This window comes from Carassius gibelio, chromosome A11, assembly GCF_023724105.1.
Source record: "Carassius gibelio isolate Cgi1373 ecotype wild population from Czech Republic chromosome A11, carGib1.2-hapl.c, whole genome shotgun sequence".
Taxonomy (NCBI): domain Eukaryota; kingdom Metazoa; phylum Chordata; class Actinopteri; order Cypriniformes; family Cyprinidae; genus Carassius; species Carassius gibelio.
Genome location: NC_068381.1, coordinates 10668643 through 10690069, shown reverse-complemented (window position 1 = coordinate 10690069; position 21427 = coordinate 10668643). Strand labels below are relative to the sequence as shown.

The following is a 21427-nucleotide window of genomic DNA, read 5'->3' as shown; positions in this document are numbered from 1 at the left end:
CCCTATTAGTTAAAAATCATTCTCCCTTATGAATGTCAAGCTACTTTTCATTCTAAACGGGATGAGAAAGAGATCATAAAGCTGTTGCTTAGTGAAAAACTGCTTTTACACCTGTGGCCCTGTATTGCACAGGTGGCAGGTCATTTCAAAGAGGTCGGTCTTGCACTAACTTGCACTAAAGGAGCAGTTGACAACAAGGTCAAGGGTTAAAGGCTGTTTTGCCACACATGTTGTTTGGATCCCGAGAGAAGGAGAGTTGTGTAATGCAAAAATAACAACCAGTGCTTGAAGATCTATATGTCAATGTTGTGAAAGTGTATCGGCAACTTATTTAGCTTTTTACATTTATTTTCATTACCGAAGTATTCGCACATTTTAAGTTTGCATGTTTAAATCTTTTTAATTCATTACAAGTGCAAATGTTCCAAAGCGCATTGTGGTTTAAAGTGTAGATTACTCACTTTGCTCGTAAAGTCTTTCATAATGGGCTGGCCTTTCCAGCAAAACGGTCAGTGTTATTGGAGTTCTTAGTACAACAATTACTTTCAAGAGAAACCAAACAACAGTTCAGATGGATGACCTTTGCTTTCCTTTTAAGGAGAGAGCAGAGGGCTAAACTTATTTCCACCTTGGTACAATCAGTGCCGCGCAGCTCTTCACTGAGTCTCTCGAGTCATTAGAAACACATTTGTCTCAGGAAACAGCCGTTAAGCAAGGTCAAAGGTTGCTGCAAGCAGTCATACCTGTGTACTGGGGTTTTTATGCTCTCATGATATTTTGTGTGTGTGTATAGGTTAATATATTTGTTAGTGTTTCAAGTCAGTCTGTTGATGGGTTACATATAAAACATCTGTGCTACGTATGTTTCGCGCAATAAAATACAGCATGAACTGTGTTCTGGGGAAGTGTTAAAAAACTAAACAAGGGAGACCGAATGATTTTTTTTTTTTTCTTCAAAAATTTATTCTGGAGGTAACAATGAAATCACAATCACAATCGTTTACTCTTCAAGAGTTTCAAGGAACAACTGGAACACATGGTATAACTGATTAATGAAACAAACAAACACAAATACTAATGCAATGCATCTATTGCCAAAAAAAAGGTCAAATGTCATTTGCATAGCTGAGATGACTGATGGAGACTGTTGTGAAAACTACAAGATAAAAGATACATTATCAAAACCAGCTTGACATGTCAGAGATAAAGTCTAGTAAAAACATGAAATGGGATACTGAATAACAGAATAAAAACTTTCTCCTCTGCTGACAGAAACAACTTCAATCAGTCTCAGATGGTTTGCTGGTTTTCCAACTGGTTTTTAGGCATGTTTCTGTGGTCAGACCAAGGTTTTTTTTTGTTTTTGTTTTTTTTTAAGAAGAAGAAGAAAAGTTAGAAATCTTATTTGAGGGTGTTGAACTATCTCAAAAATTCAGGTGACGATGGTTTTTCACAAGAGGGTCCTTTACTCTGACAGTTCATTCCGACAACGAGCCTCTCGCATTTGAGTTTATACGCGTCCCTCTCGCGCACCAGCCTGTTGAGCTCGCGCTTCAGCTGCTCCACTTGCGTCGCCAGGCTCGTCTTCTCGCTCTCCAGCGTGTGTTTTTGCTGAACGCGTTTGTGCCGACAAGACTGAGCGTACCCGCGGTTTTTCAAGGTACGGCGTTTCTGCTTGAGGCGGATAATATCGTCCTTGCTCATGCCGCGGAGGTGTCGGTTGAGATCGCGCACAGACATGGACACCAGCTGCTGGTCGGAGAAGCGGCTCTCCGCGCGCTCGCTGCGCCTGTGGTGCGTCTGCTGATGGAAATTATGGGACTTCAGGTGCGATGCGCCTTGAGATGAACAGTCGAGATGCTCCATTAACTGCTCCACGCTTTTGCCTTGCCCGAAGTCTGGATTGTGGCCGAGTTCGGTGTACTGCTGCTGCTGCTGATACTGATGCATGTTTGGTGCGTGGAACTGACCCATGCTCCTGTATCCCTCCATCTCTGCCTGGTGGAGCTGAGGAGGGTGTGCATGCATGAGATTGGCGCCTAACGCTTCCCGGACATCCTCAGGTGTCAGTTCAAGACAGTGTGGATCTGCGTGCTGTGGATAAGCCCCCGTGCTCAGGGTCCAGTAGAGATCGTCAGCACCGTTCCTCTGTCCACTCGGGCTGAAGCTCGGTGATGAAGGCACGGAGCTGCACGGGGTGCTCATGGGTGTGCTGGACACGGAGCCTGGTACGTGTACACCGCACTGCTGGATAAAAGAGCGGTCCGGTCCCAAAGCTGCAGTCTCCTTCTTCACACCAAACCTCATGTCAAATTCGCCGTAGTCCAAATTCAGCTGATGCTGCTCCGCCGTCATGATTTCTGCTGAGGTTTCGATGAAGTGAACAACTTATTAACCTACTGCGGTTCAGGTTGAATTAATGTTCCGACGATCCCACCAGTTGCTGGAAGTGAAGTCAGCTCTTTTAGCCACTCTCCAGACAGAACTTTTGCAAGTTGACGCTTTTTAGTTTCAGATGGTCTCTCGGTGACCAGGGCAGGATGTATGTTGAAAAGAAAGTAAATCACGCTGCTTTAAAAGCGGCCGCGCAGTGAGGCCACGCCCTCTTTCCAGCTGTCACTCTCACCAAAACTAGTCCAAGTTACTTTTACTCCAAATCAAAAGAAAAAGTTGAATTTTGTACAGTGAAAAATAAACTTATTAATAAGGTTTTATAAAACAAAAGTACGAATTACTTCACTTTTTATTTTCATGCAGGGTTGATTCTCAGTATTGTGTATTTGTTTTTGTCTATAAATTAAAGACGAACAAGTTACTGTCATGCCTACACACTTTCCAGCATAACGATCACTTTCAAACCGTAGTGACAACTCACAGTGACAAACATTACGGGATGCAATTTTGTGACTATAGTTGTTACTTTTCATAATTGTCATGAAATTATAAAATTAACTACAATGCACTGCACTGCATTTTTATAGTGTATCATTAGCTTTACAATTTTGTACCTTTTTTTGCTGAGAGTGTAAGACACTGCAACTGTAATCTGGTACCGAGAATTAGGTTTTAAAAATAGCTTCAACTGAAAGCAATTTAAGTCAACATGGTATTTGGACCCGAGTCCAAATTTAAGTGATTATCTCAGTCTAGAAGATCCTCAGAAAGCTCGTGGTATGACTGTGTGTTTCTCTGTTAACTCTTTTACTGACACCATGTGGCCATTGTGTGAAACTGTTGAAATGTTTTCCAGGATACGATACGGTTGGTAATTTTTACATTTAAAAATTAAGTTAAGACAGCGTAAGAGCCGCTACCTTTAAATGTTTTGTCTGGAAAGTCTTGGCTGTAAAATCACCCTAAACTTGGAGCAATGTTTAAAATTCTTTTAACAAATTGATATCGAGAAAGAGTAGGCTATGTGTATACACAACACGTCACAGTATCGAAAAACTGGTGCCTCGGTTCACTGGATGTTTAGTAAACACAAAAGCACAAATACATTGAAGGAAACAAGTGCACAGAAGCAGATACTTAACAGAACATTCATGGAGCTACTGGAAACATTCAAAGTACAATGATGACCAGACTCCAAAAGGCTGAGGTGACGATTACAGGAAAAGTGACGTGACATTCAGCCAAGTATGGTGACCCACAGTTACTCAGAATTCGTGCTCTGCATTTAACCCATCCAAAGTGCACACACACAGAGCAGTGAACACACACACACATTGTGAACACACACCCAGAGCAGTGGGCAGCCATTTATGCTGCGGCTTCCCGGGGGGAAGTTGGGGGTTTGATACCTTGCTCAAGGGCACCTGAGCCACTTTCTCACCACTTTTATTTGTTGGATATCGAAACATTATTCTGTTATAGTAGGTTGCCTAATAATCACAATTTTTGTATGATAATGGTTGCTAATACAACTATCTTGGTTTTGAAGATTGTGACATGATAGCAAGCTGATAAAGGACCACAGACACCATTTGCGAATGCACCTGAATTGTTTTGTGGCTCAGGAGCTTTTTGACTGAATGCTCATAAAGATCGACAGAGACTGCTGTCCAGCTTATGCAGCACAGCACATTATTTACTGTACAGTGTACACCAAAAACAAAAAGTATGATAGAAGGTCATGTCTCTTTTCCTTCTCTGTTGACTCATATTAGGACCCGTTTATTTGACTTGTTTCAATGAAGAGAATGTATTTATCAATGCATGCTATGTAATCTTTTCATCTTGATAGTGTGTGATAAGTTAAAGATGCCAAAACAGATTCAGAAAGGATGACGGCATGGCAAGTTCAAAATGTTAATCTGGTGCTTATTTCTGGAGTAGGCAATTGCAGTCCTCCCTCATAATGTTTAATATTGACATAATATTTTGTCCACTGTATATATATATATATATATATATATATGAGTCCATTTTGTTTCCAGATGTTTTCAGCTACATCCCACAAATTCAGTATAGACCTTCAGCCTGTTCTGATGTTATCTTGAAAACTTTACTATTAATTTCTTGAAATGTAAAGAGAAAAAAAAGTTTGAGGTCAGTAAGTTGAGGAATTAAAACTTTTATTCAGAAAGGATGCCATTGGCAGTAAAGTGACAGTAAATACATTTCTAAAGTTACAAAAAAAAGATAATTATATTTCAAATAAATGCTGTTGTTTTTAACTTTATATTCATGAAAGAAACCTGAAATAAAATTATAATGGCTTTCACAAACTATAAAGAATTACTAATTACTAAGAAATATTTCTTGTGCACCAAAGCAGCATATTAAAATTACTTTTGAAAGTTTAACTTGGTCATCATCACATGAATAAATTACAAACACCACAAGAAAACAGTTATTTTAAATAGTAATAATTGTAATAATAATAATAATTTCACAATATTAATGTTTTTACTGTATTTTAATCAAATAAATGGAGCCTTGGTGAACATAAGAGACTTCTTTCAAAACCCAAACTTTTGAACGGTAGTGTATTTGTAAATGTAGAAATTAACATTTACCTACAGTCATAAATTCTGTAGAAGTATTTTCATTATTTGTTTATTATTAGTCTCTTTCAAACATTTTTTTCAGAATTCATGCACCAAAAATGTATCTGTTGCTTTTTAAAAGTCTGATTACAATCAGAGACTCCATCTTACAGCTGAGACAGCAAAAGGGAGTGGCTTATGAACATTCTTTCCCTGGTTACATGTTAATTGATTGGCTGTTACAGAACAGGTAAATAGAGAGTCGACAACAATTACTAGATCTCTGCAAGTCCCTACTAGAGCATGGTATCATTCAGCATAGTAAGAGTAAAATAGTGTGTGTTTTATTTCACCATTTACCAGGTCTAAATGCACTACCTATTCATTTAATCTAATGCAACATACCCGTGTATAAAGCGATGACCTCTTCAAGTAACATTATATCTGCAGTGAATTTTCTATTTCAAGTTTTGTCTTGCTGTTTCACTCTGCAGTCTCTCAGAAGCACCACTTCTTTGACAGTGGGCTGCTGTATAAATTCTGCATTAACTTTCGCTGGTGGCGCTGTCTTTCTGAACTGTTGCATGAGACAGAGAATGAAGAGGTTTAATGTAAAACACACCAAAGCCAATAAGACCAGGCTGACAGCCCCTTCACACTGCACAAAACTCTTCCATGTGAGGACAACAGTTACTTCTTATCTGGTAGCAAAATCATCTCAAATACAACAAATATATTTCAGTGCTATGATATGGAGTGTTAGAGCTTGAGATGGTGCTTAGGCGAATGGCCCAATTAAGCCAGAGGTCAGCCCCTCTGGAGTAATAAAGCAAGGTGAGGTTAAGTGCCTTGCTCAAAGCACAGCATAATGAGCTCAGTAACTCACCCATACATGTAACCTGCAACCTTTGTTTCAGCAACCCAGATCCTTAACTTAGGGTTTCTCATTATTTAATGTTTCACCAAAGGCCCCTTTCATAACCCCAACTATTCATGGATCCCCTGACATGACAAAACTTAATACAAGAGCACCATTAGGCCAACATAACCATTTGAGCAAATGACTGATATATATTTGTAAGTACTAATATTATATAACCGGGTCAGTATTACCTTTTTTGTAAAAGTTTTATTCAACAAAGATGCAGGAAAAGTGACAAAAAAGAAACTGTTAAAAAAATAAAAAACATTAAGCAGCACAATTGTTTCCAACAGTGATAATTATAAGAAATATTACTTGAGCACCCATTAAGCAAATTAGAATGATTTCTGAAGGATCATGTGACACCAAAAACCGTAGTAAAGCCTGGTGAAAATTCAGCTTTGCCATCACAGGAATAAATTACATTTCAAAATATAATCAAATAGAAATTTCAAATTGTGCAATTTTTTTTTTATAACATTACTGTTTTATTGTATATTTGATTAAATAAAGTCAGCCATGCTGAGCATAAACCCAAACATTCAAATGGTAGTGTAAACCCATGTATAAACTTTTCTAAATCATAATTATTATTTCTAATTCTAGCTCAAACAACTAAAGATTTAAAAGTGCCTAAAAATGGATGACGTGGAAGTTTGACCCACCAGCAGCATAGTTCACATGGATACCCATTCACTGCTTCCCTTACCACTGCCCATGCAATTTGTACAATCCTACATCAGGTTATAGGAAAGCATTTGCATGCTTTTGAAAATCTATTACAGGCATAATCTTTATTTTCCAAAAGAAAAGGCATTCCAAAAGTCTATGCAAAAAATGTAGTGACATAAATCTATCAGTTTCTAATGTAGTGACTGATATATTGTGTATTATTTTTGACAGTGCTGAAAAGACATGTAACTTGTGAGGACCTGTTATTTCTATCTCTATCTTTAAGTTATGCATACATCATGATTAGCTGGCCACGCAAAGAACCTTGAACTACAGATTGTTTATGTGAGTTTTATAATTAAAGATCCTAGGTGATGCCCTAGGCTGGGGCTCTGTAGTACGAGGAAAATCATCTTGTTTCAGGCTGTGGATCCTGGAAGCCCTGCTGTGGCAGCAGGAATTAAGGTGATTATAACATGTAAATACAAACAAAGTTGCTTACACAATGAAAATTTTGAATCCAATATCAGCTCCAATCTTGCTTAGGTACGCTAGTGCCAAGTGAATGGATGCAGTGTGCTTTACCTGGACTATCATACTCTTTCAAAGGTGGTGATGACTGGACCCCATGTTGTTAATTTGGAAGTGATGAAACCAGTGGATTAATTCAGTATAGGTAATTACATTACATTATATATATATATATATATATATATATATATATATATATATATATATATATATATATATATATATATATATATATATATATATAGTAGATTTAGGTGAAGGATGTGCAATATTTTTTCTCCATATACCATGTAAATCTTCCAGTATGTTAACATAATATAATGAAAAATATAAACACAAACACTTATTATATATACGGTATATATAGTTTCATATCTGCTTATAGGGTTGGTTCTCCATTAGAAGAGGTGTAAGCACAATACACTATTTACAGGGACATATTCAATATTCCAATATTCAGATTAGTGGTCATCCAATATGTTATCGTCACTAGTTTATCCTTATATTTGTGATGAAATGAAAGTAGCAACAGATTGTTGAGTGAAACATTAATGAAAAAGAAAAAAAAGTAGGACAATGATTTGTTTTTATACATTGGTTGTTGATTGGATGGATCATGGACGCAGATCTGAATGCAAGCTTAAATACGATTCGCCAGGCATGGTTTAAGAACTGAACTAAATGATTAGAGAAGTCTGGCACACATCAGCAGAGAAAAGTGTTACGAGGTCAAACTTAAAAAAATAAATAAAACATTTATTGTGAACATAAACATACACAATAAGATCAATAACATGCGTTTAGAAAATAGGGTGAATTTTAATTTCATGTCAACTTTAAATTATTAGTTTAGGTGCCTTCAATCCTGAATATGTATGAACAAGTGTGAACATTGAGTGATTCTGAAAACACAGAAACCACTTTGTTTCAAGTTCATGCTCAATTACAGTTACAGCTATTTTAATTATAATTTGTTTTAGTGTTGAACTGGCAGATATATGACAGTAGTCGTGTATATTTGACCCTACCACCACCATCACCGCTGATGTCTGGACCAGCACTAATCGTAACACTAACACAATATCATACTCTCAATTGAAGTGTAAACCCTAACGATTATAACTAATTCAAGAACAAAAGCTGCGATTCTTTCGTCAACCAACGACTTGAACATACTTGGTTCGACTTGTGTGGCGGTGATGAATGGTCTCCAGACATCAGTATGGCCCCTTTTGAACTTTACACAAATGTCATTTCCGTTTGCAACCGTCCGCCATTTTGAACAGGCTGGGCTGGTGTGAGGAACGGAACGGTGCTGAGAGAGAAAAAGTCTGTTCTGTGCCCCGTGCTTGTAATGAATTGACATAACAGCCTATCCAAATCGTGTATTAAAGAACAAGCCCATGGAGTAGACAGAAGCTGCCCTGTAGTCTGTATAAATCCACCTGAAGACACATAGTGCGGATTCTCAGGATGAGTTGCCGAAATCCACCGGCGGCAGCGGCGCGAAGGACTGCAGCATCTGCCGAATAAACCTCCATCTGTATCTGGCCTTTCATCCTAACTATTATTTTTGCCTGAAAGCAATTCGCTTGAAGGGAATTCCATGCAAGACTGTGAAGAAAAGCAGGTAATGTGTCTTTAAAAACGTCTGCATTTCTCTCTCTGTCATCGGTGCTTTTGTGTGGAGTTCAGTGAGCACATCAAGCATCCCGTGTGGCTAAGCTAACGTGCTAACTGCATATATGTGCATAGAGTAACAATTGCCTTGTTATCGCTAAACTAAGTTTGTTTTAAAATGAAATTATACATTTCAAGTATTTCCCTCCCATTGGAAAGTTGGTACGTGGTGGGCAGGGCAACGCCAGCGTAACCTGTTAAAATAAAAGGGGTATTTTGTTGAGACCATTAAAAAGGCCTGCTGTGGCCTGTATTGTTGTCTAGTGGAGTGGCATTCATATGATCAGCCTTCCCAGTTGCAGGGATGCATGCATGCGTTTTGTTTCAGGAGTCAGAGTTGTATAATGGCGGTTTGTTTACATTTTGCGAACTCTATCACACCATTGACCCTAGAGAGCTGGATGTGTAGTGTGGTTCATTTAGCATAACTGATCGTCATTGACTTACTGTGTGCCCAAGGATGAGGATGTTAAGTCCAATGACAAGCTGAAAGCACTAACGTCACTTTTATAATAACTGTACATTTACATTTAAATGTATTTGTTGTTTACAAAACAGTATTTGGAGTGCACAATGACACTTTAAGATGGGTTTGTACCATAAACTAGAACAGAAGTGAACTGCAGAAAAGATAAGTGAACTTTTTAAAACAGTTGTTTAATGCTTTTGGAAGATGTTTCAGTTGTATTTTTCATTTGATGAATGTATGCACAATTACATACTGATTGTTTTATTGGTCTCAGTTTTTTTTAACATGTTTCTTAATTAATTAATGTATTATTAATTAAAAAGTGTAAAATTGTTTAATGGAATAATGGTTTGTTCACCTCAAAAAGAAAATCATGTCTGTCATTTACTCACTCTCATGTTCTTCCAAACCCATAAGACTTTTATGTTTAATTTTTTTGTATTGTTTTATTTTGTTCGTCCACTGAAAGTCAGTTCACCTGAAACTTAAGAAAAATGCACATACAAAGAGCACAGAAAATATGGTAAACAGAAGCTCAACTATACTCGATAGACACTTGAGAACAAACCTCACTGGTTCTTGTGAATGCTCAAACATGCTAATATGCCAAGAACAAACCTCATTGGTTTTCATGTTTGGAACAAGGTTCACTTACCATATTTGATGTGCTCTGTGTGTGCGCATCGATCATAAGCCTAAATTAAATTTGTTCATCATATAAAGCAATTGTGTCTATTCAGAAGACTTGGATAAACCGTTTGATTGATTTGAGTTACTTTTACAAATTCTTAATTATGATTTTGAAGCATCAAAGTTTTAATATAATGTACTTTCAATAAAGAGACAGAAATCTCAGATTTAAGAAAAATGCCTTTATTCATGTTTCAAAGATGAACAAAAATTGTATTGAATTGGAGCGACATTTAAGTCAGTAAGTGATGATATATCTTATTTTAACTTGTTTTTTTTTTTTTACTATTCCTTTAAAATTGTTTAATGTGATGTACGCTCTCACGAGGCTAATGAAAGCTGGGGCCCTATTTGTTGAAATCACATGACCAGCAGATTACTGCTCATGTTTATCCCTGTAGCCCCTCTGTTTTGAACACTTACACTTGTGGAATAAGTTAATCATGGCTGACTGCAACTAGAGCATTTCTACAATGGTATTAATAACTGAAAACTACTGCTTTTGCATGATACTACATTTATATTGCAAGTGCATAAGTCAAAATTTGTCTGCACAGCATAAATAGTAATCATTTATTGAAACACTAACAACTGAAAGCTTTACTAAAATCCTTCTTTTCTTAGAAGAGATGTTTCAGCTTCCAGTGAATAACCTCACTCGGCTGAGAAAGGCCAGGAAAAAAGTCAAGAGACTGCTGAGTGACATTGGGCTTGACTACTGCAAAGAGCATGTGGAGGTAACTCTTCTTGAATTATTATTGTGTTTCCAAGTCATATTGAATATCAAATACAACATCATAACACAACTTGTGTGATAATGCATAACTTAAACTTTGCTTCGTTAATGTTATTTTCTGTCCATTTTCCTGTAGGACTACAAAGATCTTAGCCCCAGTGATTCTTACATGAAACAATTTTACCTTGACATTTGTTTGTGGGATCCATCTTGGACAAAGTCACAGGTATGTCGCCCATAGCCACTGCAACAAAAGTCCTCAAAGCAAAATATTTTGCATTGCGTAAACATTTTGTAATTTGCTTTGTTTTCAAATGTTGTAGGACTACAGAACAAAGCAGTTTTGCTGCTCAGATTGCCCGTTTGCCTCCAAGTACTTCTCTGCCTACAAAAACCACTTCCGCAATGTTCACAGAGAAGACTTCGAAAGCAAGATCCTTCTTAATTGCTCCTATTGCACATACAGTGGGAACAAGAGGACACTGGAGACCCATGTCAGGCTCTTCCATATGCCTCACAATATTGTGCGTCAGGGTTTCGTCGGCCTTCACGGAGCACCAATTGGGGTTAGGGACGGTATGCGTGTAGACAAGCCCTTGTTGGGTGATCGAAAGGAGCTCCCGGTGTACTACTGCAAGAAGTGCACCTATCGAGATAGACTGTACAATGTGGTGCGCAGGCATATCTACAGGGAACACTTTCAGCATGTAACTACACCTTACCTGGGAAAAAACTCAGAGAAGCAAGAAAACAGTGTAGAGGCCCCTGGCAACAGTCATGGGATTCACTGCAAGAGCTGCCACTTTACACCTCGTTCTTATGAAGCACTGGTGCAGCATGTTATTGAGTTTCATGAGCGCATTGGCCATCAAGTCACCGCTATGATTGGGCACACCAATGTCATAGTGCAGAGGCCCCAGGCGAACTTAATCCAAAGAGGCGTTGCAATCACTCCTGGTGTGCGTCCTCAAACACCTCAAATGAATCGCTTTAATGTGCCCAAAATGGTGGGGTTACCTGTCGGCAACCATTTCAAGCAAACCCTTGCAGGCAACTCCATGCTTGGTCACCCAGTACGCGTAACACTACCTGATAAAGCTTTTGTTTCTGGTGCGGTCTCTCAGTCACACACAGGAAAACACCTGGGCAGCTTTGGAGTACATGGTGCTACACATCTTAATGCCCAGTCGGCTGCTTTCTCCCCCTCGTTGAAGAGTCTACCTCTCTCTTCATCCGTGCATCCTGCTGCTGCCACGTTGACGTCACTGCAGGCCAAGAAAGCTTCAGCCAATGCTCTGAACACCTCACAAACACAAAAGTGGAAGATTTGCACCATCTGCAATGAACTTTTCCCTGAAAGCACATATAGTGCTCACTTTGAAAAGGAACATCAGGCGGAGAAGGTGAGGGCGATGGCTAAATACATCATGAAAATTCACAACTTTACAAGCAAGTGTCTATACTGTAACCGTTACCTACCGAGCGACTCTTTGTTGAACCATATGCTAGTGCATGGGCTATCGTGCCCCCAGTGCCATTCCACGTTTCACGAAGTTGAGAAAATTGTAGCACACAAGCGACTGGCGCACCCCAATGAGCCAGGGGATCCGCCAACTGGTTCTCCTCTTACATTCGATCTCACACTTCAACAGGGAAGCCCCAAAAATGTTCAGCTTATTATAACCACCTACAATATGAAGGAGAACCCTGAAGCCTCTTCAGCTGCCAATCAACCACCACAAAACAGCGCCATGGCAAAGCCTGCAAAGATGGCTACAAAGCAGCCAGATACTCAAAGTGATTCTGTGGTCCGAAACATGTCCCAGTCTTCGGTGTCGCAAAAGAAAGAAGTTGGGAAGACACTCTGCCCGCTATGCTTCACTATTCTCAAAGGTCCCATCTCGGACGCCCTAGCCCATCATTTACGGGATCGTCATCAAGTACTCCAAACGTTGCACCCTGTAGAGAAAAAACTAACTTACAAGTGCATCCACTGCCTGGGAGTGTACACTAGCAACATGACTGCTTCCACGATCACGCTCCATTTGGTGCACTGTCGAGGTGTTTGCCAAACCCCTAAAGGCACCAAGCCCATCACACCTGGACTGCGTTCAACTGGAGCTGGGTCTCTCAAACATGAGTTAGTCACCCCAGATGCATCTGACCCCAAGAGAAGGAAGATGGTGGACCAGTCTAGCTATTACCCTACAGTCTTTGCTGAGAAGCCAGAGGAGCCAGTCGTGTTGGCATTGGATCCGAAAGGTCATGGCGACGAATCCTATGAAGCACGCAAAGCTTTCCTTACAGCTTATTTCAATCGGCATCCCTACCCTTCCCAACGGGAGATCGAGAAACTTGCTGCAAGCCTTTGGTTGTGGAAGTCCGATGTCTCGAGCCATTTTGCCAACCATCGGCGCTCATGTGACCGAGACTTTGTCTCCCGCAAACCTGCTGTGTTACTAGGTTTTAACATGCGGGCCGTAAGCCAGCTCAAGCATGACATGAGCTTTGATACCAGCTGGCTGTTTGAAGTCAACGACGACGAAAAAAGCGGATTCTCAAGGACCTCAAGATTCAGGCTGAAGTCTCCTGTTGGTTTCTCTTCAGACTTCAAGGGGAAAAAGCAGCCATTAAACACTGGACAAAGTAGTCAAAGCAACTGTGCCTTCAAGCCATGCCCTGGATCATCCTCAGAACCTATTGCCATTGACTCTGACAGTGATTCAGAGCCGGAGGTGATGCCTAGTGAAAATCTTAATCAACAAACTGCGGCGTTAAGGCCTTCAGTAGTTCAGTCCCACACAAAAGAGGCATTGCTGCGAGAGAGCTTCCGTTCTGAAAGAGATGTCAGGGGTTGCAGAAGTTCTCCCAGACTTGGGCCAAAAAGTCTAGATGGCTCCGTTTCTAGTTCCAGTCCTGACGAGGCGACCTGGTCAGGCAGCATGCCTTCTGAAGAGAGCCACTGCAGACCAGCAGGACGATTCGATGTAAAGGGGAAGAAAGTTGGGTTGCTTGGTAGATGATGACTTAAGGTGACCGTCCCCTTTCTCTTCTATCTATCCATGCCCAGATTTTGGGTCAGAGCTTTTACCTCACATTTGGCTGACATTGAACGTTATTATATGAACGGAGTAAAACGTGTAAAGTTGGATGAGTTATACAGTTTTACTGAACGTACTGTTTACTCTCAAACAATTCTGCTGTCAGAAAAGCAGAAAAAATAATATACTGTATACTGTTTATTTTGTTCCAACCAATCCATAGTCATTGTTGAGGTTTTTTTTTTTTTTTTGTATACTGTTTTCTGTATCTAATCATTTACTTGTTGGATTTGTAACAAAATTGATAGGTCTATTGTTTTTTTGTTTTTTTGATCAAATAAAAAAAGTGTAATTTACAATCAAGTGCTTGGATTTTTATTTTGTATTTTTTTTGTAAAGAATTCAGAATTCAATGATTATTCTTTTATAGTATAAATAAAATTATAACATGCAGACCACTATTTCGGTGCAATGTGAAAGCAGGTGCTGTAATACATGAGCATCAGAGCAATTGGTTGTGTTCAATTAGTATTAGAATCTCATCAAATAAACATTATCTCTTATACTATTTATATTGTTTTATATATTTATTTTGCTTTATTTGAGAACTCGATTGTAACCTTTATCTTGACTATTGTACTGACACCACACTGCCCTTAGAGGTCACTGTCTATAAGATCAATGTCATTCATTAATACAGATTATAATTTACACAACGTTTATGGCAACGGCATCTTGCTAAGTCGACTAAAAACTTTCATCTACAACAGTCCTAAAACCTGTTGATGGTGATGATAATGCTAAATGTAGTTTTCCCACTTTTATACAATTTTGAAAAGTATTATGGTGCTATTGCGTTCATGGAGGGCATGGTTGCTCAAGATCTTTATAGAAAATATGTAATGTGCACTGATTCAGTAGAATTTTTATAAAACATTTGGTATTTAACATAGGGGGTTTTTATTAGCAAGTGTTGTAGTGAGCAAGGAGAGACCGAGGCACATGGACTGTAACAGATGTTGTTTTGTATTTGCTCGGCTGGTCCTGTGGTTGCTAATCTCTTACAGTCATTTGTCACCATTTCCCCAATACATGGCTGGCCGTCCCAGCCGATAAACTAAGTGAGGACAAAACTAAAAAACTAAATAAATGCCCACCTGCCAGTCACAGTTTGTTAGTTCAACGTTTCAAACATCTTTTATGGAAACACTGTATATTTTAAGTCTGTTTTTATTAATCAAACTCTTAATATTTGCACATCAATGTTTTATGGATATGAAACTGCAAAAGTCTATTCAAGATTGAACGTCTGGCAGTTTGTGCAAGCCTTTGCAAATTGTGGCTTTTCTAAATAACAGGGCAACCAGGGGTCAGGATCAGGTGGTGTCCGCAGATATTCACGATTCCCCTTGAGAAGTGAACCTTCATCTCTTTTGCACATGACTAATGATCAATCATGCAATGATTTGCCCCTTGTATATGCAAGTAATAATTATGCCGTTTTTGTTTTAATGTATCCATAAAATATACGAGTTTATTTTAAGGCTTTGCTGGGGAACAAAAATAGCTTGTGCTTGAGTTATAGTTGCAATTTTCCTCTAAACTGCAAATATACAAAAAAAAAAAAAAAAACAGAAACTAAACAGATTCTATGGTAATGCCAATGCTTTCAGTGTATTAATGATAAATTAATGTTGATTTAAATTTCAGAGATGCTTTAACATTTTCAGTCTTGTTATTTGGAAGTGGATCGTGTGGTTAAAGGACAGTAAATGTGATTTCTGGAGATGCTGAGGAGTTGAGAATGTTATGAATGTGATAAGGTATCACTTTCACAGCAGTCTAAACTGAACTGTCCCAACACCTTGCAGAACGGTTATCGAGTGTAAATGCTAAGTGGTAACAATTGAGTGAATTATTTTTCTTTTTTTGTATGTGTAGGTCACAGAACACACAGGTCAAAGGTCACTGTAGTATGTCCAGGAATTAATTCATATTAAATATGATATAATTAATTTTCACTACTGAAAATACTTAATTAACAGACAAATCCTGTACATACTATGACAGTGTGTATATGGATACAGTTTGATAGTTTTTCAGTATATCTTGGTTCTTATGTTCTCTGTGAGAATTCTGTGCAGGTGCATTTATTTTGCCAGCACCTGAACATGCAGTTGCGTTTTGGATACAGATATAACAGTTTTTCCGTCTGAGCTAAATTTAGGACCTGGCTCAAGTGGAACCTTGGTTAAATGTTTTTTCACCCTCCGCCAGCTTTATGGAAAGTGTTTCATTTGCATGTTCATGCTCCAAAAGCAGATCAATTGTCAAAGCCTCTGCAGAGTGAATGAATGGACAATGTCACTATTATTGCATGGCTGGAATGACATAAAGTCCAAACCACAAGGTCTAAAACAGTTGGCAATAAATAAAAACCATTACCACATAGAAAAATTGAAAATGGTCACATTAAAGGTGTGTGTGTCTATATACAGCATATATATATATAGAAATTTCTTTCAACCTCAAAACATTTAATTATAAGACATTTATTGAACATCTTAAAAGAACTCTAGTATGATTCTAGCACATACAATAAGCCATAAATCATAAATATTTACATTTGTCATTATAATATAGCTGACAGTTTTAGTTTTACTGTTCCACTATTCAAACTACAAGACAAAATCAAATCAGTGACAAGCTGTTAGAATGCGGCTCTTATGGAGCAGCTTTAACGCATTTTCTTTTTACTTAAAAAATGTGATGGAATGCATTTATGCAAGAAATGTGTTAACTATAGGTACAGCGTAATGTACATGCCTCATTATGGTCCTATACAAATTTCCTTCACACTAGTGTGGGCACCATGCCAGAGTTTGGGTGGTGGGTGTAGGGCAAAGTTGGAGAGGAGTGCAAGCTGGAAGGGGTCAGTAGGTGAGGGGTGTGACTGTAGGACAGGAGGGGTCCTGGATTCATCGAGTAGTGTCCTACATGCTCATCAGGAGCGCCCATGTGAGACATGTCAGGGTAAACCTCTGAAGCAGCACTCTTTTTGCCCTTCTTGTTTCTATTAGACACCTTGCGATTCCGCGTCTGTATACCGTCCTTCTTCATAGTTAAAGGCCTGTTGACCTGCAGAAAGACATAGCGGAGATTTCAGGTTTGGCATTCCTTCTGCTGAATGTAGTATGAATGAGTGAACTCACATTGTGCAGTTTAAAATAGAGGCCGCAGGCATTGCATACAGGCTCGCCGCTGGCATTGCGTCTCCATAGTGTTGTAGTGCTCGTGTGGCAGTTGGCGCACTGCGTTCCAGCACGTTTGCTCACAATCTGACACAGATGCAAAGTTTATTGTCACTACACTGTATATGAACCCCAGATAATGAATTAATAACTCAATTTAAAGACATTCATGATGAATAAAAAAAATGACAAAACTACTATAAGTAGGCTACAGTATATTCAGCTTTACTTGGATACATACAGTACACAGTAATGCAGTAAATACTATATAGAAAATCTCGGCTATGTTATTTTTAAACCCTTCAAAACTTATTAATTTATTTATTATTATTATAAATATATTATTTCTTAGCGATATATAAAAAGTTGGCTCTTACTTTACTGCATACAGTACATACAGTATGCTCACATAAAGCTATATATATATATAAAGTTGGATATATAAGTTTGTTCAACTTTATCTGCAGAAATACAGTATATTTCTGTAGAAGCGATGCATACTATATCAAATCTTAACTGCTTGGTTTCTTATATTGTTGCAAAATGTAAGTTTATTATCATCCACCTTTAATAGGCAACTAAATGCAACTAGGCATGAAGGCATGAATATATTAAAATATAATAAACATTAATATCATGATTTTCTGAAACAATGTGTACTGTGCAAATGTTATATAAATGTATATATTTTTACATTGTTTTACATACCAGCCTCTTTTTTGGTCTGATGAGGGGTCTGTTCTGGCCGTTCATCTTATGGTACAGTCCGCAAGCATTACAGAGGTAGTGGCCCGTCCCATCTCGACGCCACAGAGGGGTGGCAGTGGCACCACAATTTACACATTCACGTGCCTCTGCCAAATTCAGCAGTAATTATTATGCCAAATCATCCATGATTTTAAAATTCTCAATAGATTCTAGAGGAGATTTACATACCTGGTGGCGAAAGTCTCATCTTGTTACAAAGTTTGGGTGAGTATGATGAAGGGCTCATCCAGGGTCCCACGGAAGAATAGAGGGCCGCTGAACTATAGTCTTGTGATGTGGTCATGTACGACCCGTATGGACCCAGCATGTGCGAAGAAGGACCATACACACCTCCAGCGGCTGAACTCAGATTGAGAAAGCTGCTTCCGCTTCCACCCATGGGACTCAGGCGCTCGGCTTTCAGGACTTCCTGAAGCCTGGGACTTTCCTTCCCATCGTGGCTCGGGGAAGGGAAGCCATCTTTGGGGGAAGTGAAAGATGGGGTAACGCTGTTGGGGTAGATGGACGTGGAGGTGTGAGGGTGTAGAGGTGTCTTTGTGAATGGACTGCTTGCCCAGACAGTGGATGTGGGGTTGTACGAGGAGTTTAGAGAGTGACCACCAGAGTTGTCCAGCCACTGGATGTTTCCCAGAATTGATGGAGAGGAGTAGACTTGGCGAACTATTTCAAATTAATAAAATTAGTAAAAAGCATTAGTATAGCATAGTATTCATGCTTTTAGTGAAAGTGAAATATGCTTTTAACTTTTTGTCTTTCCAGTAACAATTGAACAACACTGGACACCACTGACCTTCGTTGTATGGGCAAAAAACAATGAGACATTGTGTTCCGTGGATTAATGATGACATACTTTTAATTTTTGGATGAGCTACCCCTTTACATTCTTATTAATAAAGGTTCTTAATTGGTATCTATGGTTTGATGAGGAACCTTTAATATCTTTGGAGCCTTTTCATTGCACAAAGGTTCTTCAGACTCTTAAAATTGTTCAACTGTTCATGCAAGGTTCTTTGGGGAGCCTAAAATGGTTCTTCTATGGCATTACTGTGACAAACCCTTTGTGGAACCTTTATTTACTAAGAGTGAATGGTGGTGTGGAACACAGTAAATGGTTGCATGTCTTCATATAAATCCTACTAATCTTTTATTATATTTGCAATGCCATTGTGATGCTAGTGATGCAGAAACTGCAGCAGTGAGGAACTCACCTGGACTGTGTCTGTAAGATGATGAGGCTCGACTCTGTCCGCTCGTGGAATAATATGATGGCAGTAAGTCAGTCTCAGAGTTGGAGTAGAAAGCCTCATCATCTTCACTGGGTGGCAGTAAACCAGGCTCTGTGGTGTAGTTTGCCAGTGGGTCTGGACTAATCAGGCCGAGGGACAGCCAACGGGACTGCTCGGATGAGTTCTCCATCTTTCATGTGGGAAAAATAAAATTCAGACTTGCATACCATCTATTTACGGTATAGGAAAGATTATTAATTTATTTGAAATTGAGCACATTTTTTAAATTTTGATTGCATAATTAATGTTAACATGTAATAATATAAATGAATGCATTCAAAATTCTATACAAACATTTTTCTCAATTCTTGTTAAATGATCAACTGCCATGAATATGGATGGGAATGCTAACAGATAGCTAGACGGGTATTGTAGACCTCCATGGTCCAAACAATACTTTATTAAGGTATCTAGACAGTACGGCCGGTCACACTTCCCTTTTAAAAGGTTCTCATTTGACTGTAGCAAAAAGTCAGCACTAAAAATACATTAGCATGTACATTCATAACAGCTAGCATTAGCTCTCAACAACGTTTACTCCCTTAGGGGAATTGACTATTAAAAGATTAACAGAAAGACATTAGCATTGCATTTGAAAAACAGATTAACTGTTGAACAAGATCAGTATTGATTATATATTTGTCCTGAAAAAAAAAAAAACTTTTATTTTTGCTCTACAAGCGTCAAATTTTATTACATTTAAAACTACGTTTTTTTTTATTAGAATGTCAAACAAAATGTAAGCACAGAAAGTAGTGAAAAAAATAGATCATTATCAGAAACAAATATTATTAAATAAATCATCTTAGAGCTTTAGTCTTTATTGCACTGATAAAGAAAGCCTTTCCACTTTAACTTTCACTGGCACTTTATGCATTCAAGGCATTATGTGTGTTTATTTATTTATGAACTTATTTATTTGATTATTTATTCACTTGAAGTCTAAATTTAAGTTTAATTAAATTAAACACCCTCAGACATTGTAACTTAAACTATAACATAAAATATATTCACAAATATTCACATAATCATATTTGACAAAGGGATATAATGGAAGAAATTACTGTTGAGTAATCTAGTTGAGTAATTATGAATAGCATCCTATTCTCCTGATAACTGTAGCTTATCATTATAAGTCTGTAATGAATGCACATACTGAAAATGTCAGACAGAATTCAGTCCATTTTCTGCATATTAGCATAATGCTGTGCAATCAGTTGAACAATGTTGAACAAAAATTGAATCAAAGTGTGAATGAACCGTTTCAACTGTGAAGGCACTGGCAGTTACGTGTACTTTGGAGAAATATGCGTTTGCTTTTAAAGTAGTTCTATTAGTTTAATATTAATACCCTTAAAATGTTATTTATAAAATTTGTATTTTAATAATAGCAATACTATGTTACTATCATTATTTTTATTTTAATATGTATATTAAAACAATTACAATACATGTACAAAGTAATAAAATGGAGAAAAACATAATTGGTATATTTATACTTGACATTTAACTAAAAAGTAACAACTGATTCTGCTCACATTTTTCATTTTCTTTGTACTAAATTATTGTTGCAGTATAGTCTCTTAAATATAATAAGCAGTAACTTGCTCTTTGAATGATCTTCAACACTGTTTTAAAATGTGCTGGTTATAATAGCAAATAAAAATTGCCCATTTATATGTATTCAATTTCATAAAATATATTGCAAACAGTACACACATTTATTTATTGATTTATATGTTAATTGATGGATTAAATTGTTTTCCTTTTAGGCTGTCTGGACACTAAGATCTAGACCATAACAAAACTTACAAACATAAAACTACACATCAGAACTATATCAAATATTTGGCAAATATGAAAGTATTAAATACATTTAAAGAAATACTCTCTTCTTTATCTAAACACAAAAAATATATTTGTGAGTACAAAGCCAGGTGATGTGTTGTGAGACACTTTTTCTGGCACTGTATGGAAGAACTTACCTACAAGTGATGTATTGAGTCTCTTGTTTATCAGGTGAGTGGATTCACACCACTGCACAGATCATGCAGGACGTCTGAGGAAAGACAGCGTAGTCTGGTCCTCTGCTCGCTTGCTTATCTCCCTCAGTCTTTGGGAACTAGTTAACTTCATTTGAAATTGTAGGGCACCAATGGGTGGGGTTGGGGTACTTTTTTGGACACTCCTACCACACGGCCATGCTTAGAGTTTTGAATATTACATGACAGATCTCTGGCTGACACAGCGACTACGTATAGATGAGTTTAACAATGATGGTTTGTACAAATATTCTTAATCATTATGATTGGCAAAAACATGATTTTGAACACAAAATATCACATATCCTATATTTCCTATTCAGATCTCATAATCTCACAACTTCAATC

General features: G+C 38.0%; 3 protein-coding genes and 1 pseudogene across 6 annotated transcripts; 2 read left to right on the top strand and 2 right to left on the bottom strand.

Moving 5' to 3' along the window:
• Positions 1-938: 938 nt before the first annotated feature.
• Positions 939-2562, bottom strand: LOC128022309 (transcription factor MafB). The gene has a single exon (XM_052609702.1). The coding sequence runs from the start codon at positions 2353-2355 to the stop codon at positions 1420-1422; it is 936 nt and encodes a 311-aa protein (XP_052465662.1). The 5' UTR covers positions 2356-2562; the 3' UTR covers positions 939-1419.
• A 2548-nt stretch (positions 2563-5110) lies between these two features.
• On the top strand, positions 5111-7251 carry LOC128022822 (DEP domain-containing mTOR-interacting protein-like; annotated as a pseudogene).
• Positions 7132-14091, top strand: LOC128022307 (activity-dependent neuroprotector homeobox protein-like). 3 transcript variants are annotated; one of them, XM_052609700.1, is made up of 4 exons: positions 7132-7261; positions 10580-10692; positions 10828-10917; positions 11015-14091. In XM_052609700.1, exons 2-4 carry the CDS (start codon positions 10585-10587, stop codon positions 13712-13714), a joined length of 2898 nt encoding a protein of 965 aa, XP_052465660.1. In that variant the 5' UTR covers positions 7132-7261; positions 10580-10584; the 3' UTR covers positions 13715-14091. The 3 variants fall into 3 exon arrangements, with proteins under 3 accessions (XP_052465660.1, XP_052465661.1, XP_052465659.1); XM_052609701.1 differs by lacking the exon at positions 7132-7261 and adding an exon at positions 8380-8746 and having other exon boundaries at positions 10583-10692; XM_052609699.1 differs by lacking the exon at positions 7132-7261 and adding an exon at positions 8381-8746.
• Positions 14092-16268: 2177 nt separating this feature from the next.
• Positions 16269-21174, bottom strand: LOC128022306 (GATA-binding factor 1-B). Of its 2 annotated transcripts, none has more exons than XM_052609697.1 (6): positions 21023-21174; positions 18960-19167; positions 17920-18411; positions 17692-17837; positions 16945-17070; positions 16269-16870 (listed from the first exon to the last, which is right to left on the bottom strand). In XM_052609697.1, exons 2-6 carry the CDS (start codon positions 19165-19167, stop codon positions 16586-16588), a joined length of 1257 nt encoding a protein of 418 aa, XP_052465657.1. In that variant the 5' UTR covers positions 21023-21174; the 3' UTR covers positions 16269-16585. The 2 variants fall into 2 exon arrangements, with proteins under 2 accessions (XP_052465657.1, XP_052465658.1); XM_052609698.1 differs by having other exon boundaries at positions 21027-21167.
• Between the last annotated feature and the right edge of the window lie 253 nt (positions 21175-21427).

Excerpts from the sequence above, each read along its gene's own strand:
- LOC128022309 (XM_052609702.1), bottom strand. The coding sequence starts at position 2,355 with ATGACGGCGGAGCAGCATCAGCTGAATTTGGACTACGGCGAATTTGAC.
- LOC128022307 (XM_052609700.1), top strand. The coding sequence starts at position 10,585 with ATGTTTCAGCTTCCAGTGAATAACCTCACTCGGCTGAGAAAGGCCAGG. Across the intron at positions 10,693-10,827 it reads ACTGCAAAGAGCATGTGGAG|GACTACAAAGATCTTAGCCC; the intron begins GTAACTCTTCTT and ends ATTTTCCTGTAG. Across the intron at positions 10,918-11,014 it reads CATCTTGGACAAAGTCACAG|GACTACAGAACAAAGCAGTT; the intron begins GTATGTCGCCCA and ends CAAATGTTGTAG.
- LOC128022306 (XM_052609697.1), bottom strand. The coding sequence starts at position 19,167 with ATGGAGAACTCATCCGAGCAGTCCCGTTGGCTGTCCCTCGGCCTGATT. Across the intron at positions 17,838-17,919 it reads GATGAGACTTTCGCCACCAG|AGGCACGTGAATGTGTAAAT; the intron begins GTATGTAAATCT and ends TGAATTTGGCAG. Across the intron at positions 16,871-16,944 it reads TCTATTTTAAACTGCACAAT|GTCAACAGGCCTTTAACTAT; the intron begins GTGAGTTCACTC and ends GTCTTTCTGCAG.